General features: G+C 34.5%; 1 protein-coding gene across 1 annotated transcript; it reads right to left on the bottom strand.

The window, feature by feature from the left end:
- Window positions 1-311: 311 nt before the first annotated feature.
- On the bottom strand, window positions 312-1,405 carry LOC121173525 (uncharacterized mitochondrial protein AtMg00810-like). Its single transcript, XM_041009573.1, has 3 exons — window positions 1,318-1,405; window positions 751-1,040; window positions 312-683 (listed from the first exon to the last, which is right to left on the bottom strand). Exons 1-3 carry the CDS (start codon window positions 1,403-1,405, stop codon window positions 312-314), a joined length of 750 nt encoding a protein of 249 aa, XP_040865507.1.
- Window positions 1,406-11,267: the final 9,862 nt, after the last annotated feature.

Raw genomic sequence — 11,267 nt, 5'->3', positions numbered from 1 at the left:
AACAACCTTCATAGCTGTCAAACTAACTTCCTCCTAACTACTAACTAACTAACTGAATTACAACATACATCAACATCCCTCCTTAATTTAGATTAGTCAAGGAAGTCACTCCTAACTTGTCTCTCAATTCCTTGAACTTGATAGACTTCAATAGCTTAGTTAGTATGTCTGCAACTTGATCTTCAGACCTGCAAAACTCCAATTCAAGCTTCTCCTTACTCACTTGATCACGTAGGAAATGAAACTTGGTTTCAATATGTTTACTCCTGCCATGTGTCACAGGATGCTTAGCTAAATCAATTTATGATTTGTTATCCATCAACAACCTTATAGGACTGCAATTTCTCAAGTTTAGTTCTTCCATTAAAGCTTCTAGCCATAGGAGCTTGACAGGCTGCCATAGCAGCAACAATATATTCTGCTTCACATGTTGACAAAGCAACTACACTCTGCTTCTTTGAGCACCAAGAGATTGGTGATGTTCCAAATTTGAAAACATAACCAGTAGTGCTTTTCCTATCATCCTTATCACCACACCAATCTGAATCACTATAACCAAACACTTCTCCTTCTATATTCTTCTGACTGTAAGGATATAAAATGCCAAGATCCAATGTTCCTTTCACATACCTCAGAATCCTCTTTGCTGCCAAGAAGTGAGGTGTCTTTGGTTTCTCCATAAACTGTTATCAACCCAACACAATAGGCAATATCAGGTCTGGTGTTACATAGGTATCTCAATGAGCCTACAATTTGCTTGTACAAGGTAGGATCAACTTCTTTCTCATCCCCATCTATTTGCAGCTTAATTCCAGTTTCAGTTGGTGTGATAACAGAATTGCACTCCATCATATTGAACCTCTTTAGAATGTCTTCTGCATACTTCTTTTGATGCATGAAAATCCCTTTACTGGTAGAAACAAATTCAATACCCAGGAAGTATGATAGTTCACCAAGATCAGACATCTCAAATTCTTCCATTATTCTTCCTTTGAACACTCTTATATCTTCTTTACTACTGCCAGTCACTAGCAAATCATCTACATAGAGACATATTATCAAAAACTCACCAGAATCTGTGTTTCTAACATAAACTCCATGCTCAGTAGTGCACTTGGTGAAATTCTGCTGACTAGAAGCTATCAATTTTCATATTCCAGGCTCTAGGAGCCTGCTTGAGGCCATATATGCCTTATTCAACTTGTAGACTTTATCCTCTTGTCCTGCCACTACATAACCAGGTGGTTGAGTTATGTAGACTTCTTCTTCAAGTGGCCCATTCAAAAATGCTGACTTCACATCAGTTGATATAGAGACCAGTTTCTGTTGCTAGCAGCTGCCACAATGAGCCTAACAGTTTCAAGTCTTGCAACTGGAGCGAAAACCTCATTGTAATCCAAGCCATGTTTTTGCAGAAATCCCTTGCTACTAATCTTGCCTTATACTTGGACACATCTCCATTAGGCTTTACTTTAGTCTTATAGACCCACTTCACATCAATTGGTCTTTTTCCTTGAGGTAATGGACTAACTCCCAAGTCTGATTCTTCTCAATTGATCTCAATTCTTCTTCCATAGCTGCTCTCCAATGTGAACTTTGTGAGGCTTCATCATGACTCATTGGTTCTGATTCAGCAAGTAGAGCAAAGTGCACAAAATCCCCTTCTGCAGTGATTCTGTATCAGGATACAATTCATACTCTCTGAGTGTTTGTGGTACTTGTCTCTCTCTTTGTGACCTTCTGAGTTGCTCTCCACATGATGGTACATCCTCTTCACTTTGTTTGTCTTCAAGGTTCACAATCACCTTTCTTTCACCATTGTCAACAACATTTATTTCCCAATTCCAGCCCTTTGTTTCATCTATCAAGACATCTCTGCTAATCACAACCTTCCTCATTCTAGGATCATACAACTTGTAGGCACCAGTTGGATGATATCCAATGAGTATCATTGGTTCAGCCTTGTCATCAAGTTTCTTTCTGTTCTGCTCAGGCACATGCTTAAAACATAGTGAACCAAATATTCTGAAATGACTCACACTAGGCTTCTTTTCTGACCATGCTCTTCAGTGTGTATCCTGCAATCTCTTAGTGGACACTTTCAGAATATACACAGGTAGAAGTTGTCTCTCCCAAATAATGAGGCATTCCCTTCCCTTTCATCATGCTCCTGGCCATGTTCAGAATGGTTCTGTTTCTTCTCTCAGCAACACCATTATGCTGAGGTGTATAGGGAGATGTCACTTCATGAATTATCCCTCTTCATCACAAAATACTTGAAATTCATGTGAGTTATACTCACCACCTCCATCTGTTCTAAGCACTTTGATTACCTTATCACTTTGCTTTTCACTCAACAGCTTAAACTTCTTAAAATGTTAAACACTTCACTTTTCTGCTTAATGAGATAGATCCACATTTTTCTAGTAAATTCATCAATGAATGACACAAAGTAATGTTACCTCCTAGGGATTTCACTTCAAAAGGACCACACACATCAGAATAGATCACTTCAAGCTTTCTTTTGGATCTGATTGGAATTTCTGACTTGAAAGAATTCCTTGGTTGCTTTGACACACAACACTCAACACACAATTGTTTTGGTATCTCAATTTGGGGAAGACCATGAACCATTTTCTTACTTTTCAATTCACTTAAACTCCTGAAATTTAGATGACCAAACCTGTGATGCCACATCCAACTTTCATCACTTATAGAAGCAGCCAAGCATTGAAATTCTGCAATCTGAATTCCAATCTTGAATGTTCTGTTTCTTGACAAAGGGCCTTTAGAATCAACCTCCTATTGCTATCAAATATCTTCATTTGACTGTCCTCCATCTGCATTGAGTAGCCCTTTTCTAGCAACTGTCCCAAACTCACAAATTATTCTTCATATTGGGAACATATAGCACATCATTGATAAATGAGTGTTGTCCATCCTTCCTCTGAATCATCACCTTTCCAATGCCTTCTGCAGTTACAGAGCTGTTATCTGCAAACTTGATCTTGCTCTTCACCTTATCATCAATGTTTACAAACCACTCTCTATGTCAGTCATGTGATTGGAACAGCCTGTGTCAAGATACCACAGATTAACATTGTCTTCTTCTGAGTTTGTTGTTGCCATTAGTAACACTTTATCAGAGTCAGAATCCTCATCTTGTGCAATTGAGCCTCATCTGCATTTCTTGGAACCCTTTTATTTCTGCATTCATCTGCAAAATGTCCCCATTTCTGATAGTTATAACACTGAATCCCTTTCTTGTTGAATTTCTTCTTGCCCACTTTGTGATTCCCTCCACCTTTCTTGTCAGTTTCTTCATTCTGGTTATGATTTCAGAACTGCTGGAGCCCTCACTTGACCCCTTCCACTTATTGTTCTTCCACTTTCCTTTCCCTTCTTATTCTTGCCACCATCATAGTTGTTCCCTTTGGTTGTTTGGGCTTGCATAGCTTGCTCAACTGATCTTTGTGAATTTCTTTCATTGAGCTCATCTCTTGAGCTTCAAGATTCCTTGCAGTTCTTCAATCTTCATTTCTTCAAGATTCTGGCCTTGCTCAATTGCCACCACTATATGATCGAATCTTGGTGTCAAGGTTCTTAATACCTTGTCAATGATCCCCAAGTCTGATTGCTTGTCACCATAAGCATTCATTTGATTTGTAATTGCCAAGATTCGAGAAAAGAACTCACCAATGCTTTCTTGATCACTCATTTGTAGAAGTTCATACTGCCTTCTCAAGGTCTGCAACTTCACCTTCTTGAGTTTGCTATCCCCTGCATAGGATTTCTCTAGAGTATCCCATGCCTTCTTTGCAGTATCAGCAGATCTAATTTTCTGAAAATTATCTGCATCTACACACTGATGAATAATGAACAATGCCTTTGCATCTCTTTTCATCAAATCACGGTGAGCCACCTTCTGTGCATCAGTTGGGTTCTGTCAGTTCTTGAACCCTTCTTGCACCACTTCTGTCACATCTTGAAATCGAAAGATTACCTTCATCTGAGCACACCAATCATCATAGTTCTTGCCTTGAGAACAGGCATAGATGCTGGAAAATTTCCATTCGAGGAAGCATCTCAATTTCGGTATCCAAGGATCTTGAACTTCAGCTCTGAATACCAGTTGTTGGAACAAAAAAGCTCTTCACACACACTCACACTATGCACTCACTCACTCTATGTTAGAGAATAAGAGAAGATGAAAGAATTGATTGAGAAAATAGAGGAACTTAAATTCTGAATTAAACTTCTGCACTCTCATTCTTCTCATTCATGATCACTACTATATTATACACTGCACATGTAGCTATAACAACCTTCATAGCTGTCAAACTAACTCTCCTAACTACTAACTAACTAACTGAATTATAACATACATCAACAAACATCTGCTAAAAAAATTTGTTATAAACAAATATGAATCGTGGTGTGATTAAGATAAATTACAAAAATCACTGATATTGTTTTCACATGTAATTACAACAAAAGTACGTTTAAGTTGATTATAAATAATTTATTGATGATGTTTGTAAGGTCAATTATGTGTCCAACGTTTATAGTGGATCATTTGGTTAAATGAAACATGCATCATACTGCCAAAATATGAAGGATTAATTATGCTCATGAATTAGAAATATAGAGGAAAGAAAAGATTAATCAAGATCAACTGTTTACGTAATAAAATGGATCAAAGAAAAAGGAGACAATTGAAAAGTTGTTTAAATAATTAGAAAATACAAGTCAAAATTACCAACGTATCCATTAAATCATTGAAATGTCTGATAATTATGTTGTTGTTTGTGCCTAAAGATGATCACAAATGTTAATTGTTTATTATGTTAGTGTTTATATTTAGTCATATATTATTTATAAATTATTTTTAAAATATTAATAATTATTAATAATTATTCTTACAATTAGTTACATTATATGTTAGTATTTAAAAATTATAATAATTAATTATATTATTTAAATATATTACTAATTATTATTTTATTTGTAAAAGTTTTAAACACTTCACTTTTCTGCTTAATGAAATATATCCACATTTTTCTAGTAAATTCATCAATGAATGACACAAAGTAATTGTTACCTCCTAGGGATTTCACCTCAAAAGGACCACACACATTAGAATAGATCACTTCAAGCTTTCTTTTGGATCTGATTGGAATTTCTGACTTGAAAGAATTCCTTGATTGCTTTGACACACAACACTCAACACAGAATTGTTTTGGTATCTCAATTTGGGGAAGACCATGAACCATTTTCTTACTTTTCAATTCACTTAAACTCCTGAAATTTAGATGACCAAACCTGTGATGCCACATCCAACTTTCATCACTTGTAGAAGCAGCCAAGCATTGAAATTCTGCAATCTTAATTCCAATCTTAAATGTTCTGTTTCTTGACAAAGAGGCCTTTAGGATCAGCCTCCTCTTACTGTCAAATATCTTCATTTGACTGTCCTCCATCTGCATTGAGTAGCCCTTTTCTAGCAACTGTCCCAAACTCAACAAATTATTCTTCATATTGGGAACATATAGCACATCATTGATAAATGAGTGTTGTCCATCCTTCCTCTGAATCGTCACCTTTCCAATGCCTTCTGCAGTTACAGAGCTGTTATATGCAAACTTGATCTTGCTCTTCACCTTATCATCAATGTTTACAAACCACTCTCTATGTCTAGTCATGTGATTGGAATAGCCTGTGTCAAGATACCACAGATTAACATTGTCTTCTTCTGAGTTTGTTGTTGCCATTAGTAACACTTTATCAAAGTCAGAATCCTCATCTTGTGCCAATTGAGCCTCATCTGCATTTCTTGGAACCCTTTTATTTCTGCATTCATCTGCAAAATGCCCTTATTTCTGATAGTTATAACACTGAATCCCTTTCTTGTTGAATTTCTTCTTGCCCACTTTGTGATTCCCTCCACCTTTCTTGTCTATTTCTTCATTCTGGTTATGATTTCCAAAACTGTTGGAGCCTTCACTTGACCCCTTCCACTTGTTGTTCTTCCACTTTCCCTTTCCCTTCTTATTCTTGCCACCATCATAGTTGTTCCCTTTGGTTGTTTGGGCTTGCATAGCTTGCTCAACTGATCTGTGTGAATTTCTTTCATTGAGCCTCATCTCTTGAGTTTCAAGAATTCCTTGCAGTTCTTCAATCTTCATTTCTTCAAGATTCTGGCCTTGCTCAATTGCTACCACTATATATGATCAAATCTTGGTGTCAAGGTTCTTAATACCTTGTCAATGATCCCCAAGTCTGATTGCTTGTCACCATAAGCATTCATTTGATTTGTAATTGCCAAGACTCGAGAAAAGAACTCACCAATGCTTTCTTGATCACTCATTTGTAGAAGTTCATACTGCCTTCTCAAGGTCTGCAACTTCAACTTCTTGAGTTTGCTATCCCCTGCATAGGATTTGTCTAGAGTATCCCATGCCTTCTTTGCAGTATCAGCAGATCTAATTTTTTGAAAATTATCTGCATCTACACACTGATGAATAATGAACAACGCCTTTGCATCTCTTTTCATCAAATCACGGTGAGCCACCTTTTGTGCATCAGTTGGGTTCCTGTCAAGTTCTTGAACCCCTTCTTGCACCACTTCTGTCACATCTTGAAATCGAAAGATTACCTTCATCTGAGCACACCAATCATCATAGTTCTTGCCTTTGAGAACGGGCATAGATGCTGGAAAATTTCCATTCGAGGAAGCCATCTCAATTTCAGTATCCAAGGATCTTGAACTTCTGCTCTGAATACCAGTTGTTGGAACAAAAAAGCTCTTCACACACACTCACACTATGCACTCACTCACTCTATGTTAGAGAATAAGAGAAGATGAAAGAATTGATTGAGAAAATAGAGGAAACTTAAAATTCTGAATTAAAATTTCTGCACTCTCATTCTCATTCATACTCCTCATTTTCATTCATGATCACTACTATATATATACACTGCACATATAGCTACAACAACCTTCATAGCTGTCAAACTAACATCCTCCTAACTACTAACTAACTGACTGAATTATAGCATACATCAACAAACATCTGCTAAAAAAATTTGTTATAAACAAATATGAATCGTGGTGTGATTAAGATAAATTACAAAAATCACTGATATTGTTTTCACATGTAATTACAACAAAAGTACGTTTAAGTTGATTATAAATAATTTATTGATGATGTTTGTAAGGTCAATTATGTGTCCAACGTTTATAGTGGATCATTTGGTTAAATGAAACATGCATCATACTGCCAAAATATGAAGGATTAATTATGCGTCATGAATTAGAAATATAGAGGAAAGAAAAAGATTAATCAAGATCAACTTGTTTACGTAATAAAATGGATCAAAGAAAAAGGAGACAATTGAAAAGTTGTTTAAATAATTAGAAAAATACAAGTCAAAATTACCAACGTATCCATTAAATCATTGAAATGTCTGATAATTATGTTGTTGTTTGTGCCTAAAGATGATCACAAATGTTAATTGTTTATTATGTTAGTGTTTATATTTAGTCATAATATTATTTATAAATTATTTTTTAAAATATTAATAATTATTAATAATTATTCTTACAATTAGTTACATTATATGTTAGTATTTAAAAATTATAATAATTAATTATATTATTTAAATATATTACTAATTATTATTTTATTTGTATAATTTAAAAATATACATAATAAAAAAATTGAAACTAAAAAGCCCTGTTTAAAAAAACTCGAATTCTAAACGCGGTGTGAAAAAAGTAAATAAAAAACAAGGTGTGAATTTGTATCCTTCAATCCAAAATAAGGAATAGTTTTATAAATAATTTGGGAGAATTAGTTGGAGATATAAAAATATTAAAAGATATATTTGGGTGAAAAATTCGAAATCCGAGGAATATATCCTTATCAGTTCCCACTTTCCAACCTGTGGACGCGGATATTACCTGAATATTTGTAGAATGGTGAGAAATCTGAGGCAAATACCTTATCAGTTTCGAACATTACTAATGTTGTTGTAATTAATTATCAAGTGGTTATTGATCACTTTCATCATCAATATTTATCATGGAAATTAAAATGAGCCCTCTTGTTACAACATGTTTCTCCAACAAATTAGCTTTCTCGTATAAAGTCGTCTTTAAAATTAAGAGATGTGCACATTAAAATAGATAACGTTAATCTCAGTATCAAATGGCCATTCTGTCATCGAAAGAGTCTTATTAGGTAAATAGAAATAGCACTCTTTTCACCAAAGGTTTCTCATGTAGCGCTGTATTATATTTATTTTATTTTAAAATAATTTTATATTAGACTATTTATTTTAACTATTATTGTAATTAATATAATAAAGGTGTAACTTCTAGTTAAGTGTATTTATTTTTAACTTTCTTTTAAGCTTTATTAAAAATATTATAAGATATAGAAGATTAATAGTGAAATTCATGACATGAACAAATGTAATAATTGAAACTAGAAATATAATGAAAATAACTTATCTATAAATAAAAATTATAAAAGTTTAAAAATAATTTAAAAAACTAAAATTATAACACCTCAAAATATACTTTTATTCATACAATAAAATTGAAATTTATATAAAAATATTATTTATATTATTCATATACTTCTAAGTTTTCAATTACAAACTAACTTTTTCAATGTTTAACTTTCTAGTTTTATCAAACATAACCTAAGACACAGTAAAAAGACAAAATGTTATTTTCCTACGAATGATATCATTTATACCAATAACAAAATATAAAAGAAAACACTAAATTTAAAGAGGAAATTAATTTTGGTTACAAATATACTTGATTATAAATAAAATAAAAAATTAACAAGCTATGTTAAAATACTTTAAGTAAAAATAGACATGACGTACAATCTTGAGTACTAACCTAAGTTTTTTTTTACTCTTTAAACCCAACCGCATATTACATTCCACGAGGACCATTGAAATTAATTTCCACAATGTCATGCAGTGCCCCCGCACTCCACGAAGAGAGATGGAATTAATTTCTACAGATGAATTGATGAATAGTTTTTTTCCTTTCCACAACGTCCATATTTGGAACAGTTACTTCAACCAAGCATATAAATGTACGGATGTCTTCCCATCATCAACAAATCTTCTTGCGTGATCATGGAAGCCTCTGCCACCAATGTTAAATTCTTCTTGCTTTGTTTATTATGTCTAATCATGTTCAACTCTTTTATATGCAGTTTGAAGGTTCACTGCAATGAGAAGGATATGAACACACTCCTACACTTCAAACAAGGGGTCATAGATCCCTCAAGCTTGCTCTCTTCATGGTTCCCTGAGCTAGATTGGTGTCAGTGGATAGGAGTTAAGTGTGACAACACAACAAGTAGAGTTACAAAGCTTAATCTAGCTTGTCATACAAATCACTCTAAAGTTGTTGCTTTGCTAGAGAAGGATGACAAATCAAAGTGCCTATCAGGTGAATTCAGCTTGACTTTGCTAGCTGGAACTTGAATTTTTTAGCTTCTTGAATTTGAGCAACAATGACTTCAAGTCTATCCATTATAATTCAATGGGTAGTCAGAAATTTCATGACTTGTCAAGAGGTAACCTTCCCCATCTGTGTGGAAACTCCACCAACCTCCATTATCTTGATTTATCATATAATTATGATCTTCTTGCCGAAAATCTCCATTGGATTTCACGTCTTTCCTCATTATTGCAATATCTTGACCTTGGTGATGTTCATCTTCACAAGGAAACTGATTGGCTTCAATCAGTGACCATGCTCCCTTCACTTTTAGAGTTACACTTGGTGAGTTGCCAACTTGAAAACATCTATCCATTTCTTCAGTATGCTAATTATACTTCACTTCAAGTTCTAAATCTCGCTGACAATGATTTGTATCTGAGTTGCCTAGTTGGTTATTCAATCTTAGTTAGTTGTGACATCTCTCATATTAACCTTAGCCAAAATCATATGCATAGCCAACTACCTAAAACATTGTCAAATCTGAAAACTCTAAAGTCCTTGGTGTTATCTGATAATTATCTCAAATTAAGGACCCATTCCAAATTGGTTAGGACAACTTGAACAACTACAAGAACTTGATCTTTCTAAAAAAAAATTTTCTGGTCCAATCCCTGCAACTTTGGGAAACCTATCATCCTTGGTTAAATTGATACTCAAGTCAAATGACTTGAATGGAAATCTTCCAGACAATCTTGGGCAACTCTTCAACTTGGAGAGCCTCTAGTTGCAGAAAATTCCTTGACTGGAAATGTGTCTGAAAGAAATTTAAGTTTTTTTCAAAATTAAGACACTTTTCCATGAGTTCACCGGCCCTGATCTTTGATTTTGATCCTAAATGGGTCCCTCCTTTTCAACTTCTAGACATTTATTTGGGCTTTGTGAGAAACAAACTTCCTGTATGGCTATTCACACAGAGTTCTCTGAAAGTTCTAAGGATTGTAGACTCAACTGCTTCATTTGAACCTCTTGACAAGCTTTGGAACTTTGCTACTCAACTTGAATATTTCTATCTGCTAAACAACATGGGGACATATCAAATGTGTTGCTAAGCTCCAAAGTGGTTTGGTTAGTTTCCAATAATTTAAGAGGTGGCATGCCTCGCATATCACCAGAAATGGGTATTTTATGCTTATATGATAACTCATTGTCTGGATCCATTTCTCCTCTCATATGTGACAATATGATAGATAGAAGCAATTTAGCTCACTTGGACATGGGTTACAATAATTAATCTGGAGAACTAACAGATTGTTGGAATAATTAGAAATCATTGGTTCACATTTATTTAGGATATAACAGCTTAACAGGCAAAATTCCTCACTCAATGGGCTCCTTGCCTAACCTTCGATTTTTGTATCTGGAAAGCAATAAGTTCGGGGGAGAGGTACCTTCTTCACTTAAAAACTGCAAGAATCTTACCATACTTGGTCTTGGTCACAATAATCTTTCTGGAGTTATACCAAGCTGGTTGGGACAAAATGTTAAAGGTCTTAAATTGAGATTCAATCAATTCAGCGGCAATGTTCCCACGCAGCTATGCCAACTTCATTCAGTAATGGTGATGGATTTTGCAAGTAATAGATTATCAGGACCAATACCGAATTGCTTGCATAACATCACAGCCATGCTTTCTAGTAATGCTTCAACTCGTGAAGTCGGCTATACTACTCACTTTGCAGGTTTCTCAATACCCATTACATGTAGTATTACGATGCTTATAAAAGGCAACGAG

This window comes from Glycine max, chromosome 15 (assembly GCF_000004515.6).
Source record: "Glycine max cultivar Williams 82 chromosome 15, Glycine_max_v4.0, whole genome shotgun sequence".
Taxonomy (NCBI): Eukaryota; Viridiplantae; Streptophyta; class Magnoliopsida; order Fabales; family Fabaceae; genus Glycine; species Glycine max.
The sequence above is the reverse complement of the archived record's forward strand: the minus strand, read 5'-3'. Positions and strand labels throughout refer to the sequence as shown.

Excerpts from the sequence above, each read along its gene's own strand:
- LOC121173525 (XM_041009573.1), bottom strand. The coding sequence starts at position 1,405 with ATGGCTTGGATTACAATGAGGTTTTCGCTCCAGTTGCAAGACTTGAAA. Across the intron at positions 1,041-1,317 it reads GCTGCTAGCAACAGAAACTG|ATGATTTGCTAGTGACTGGC; the intron begins GTCTCTATATCA and ends GTCTCTATGTAG. Across the intron at positions 684-750 it reads CTACCTTGTACAAGCAAATT|TTTATGGAGAAACCAAAGAC; the intron begins GTAGGCTCATTG and ends GGTTGATAACAG.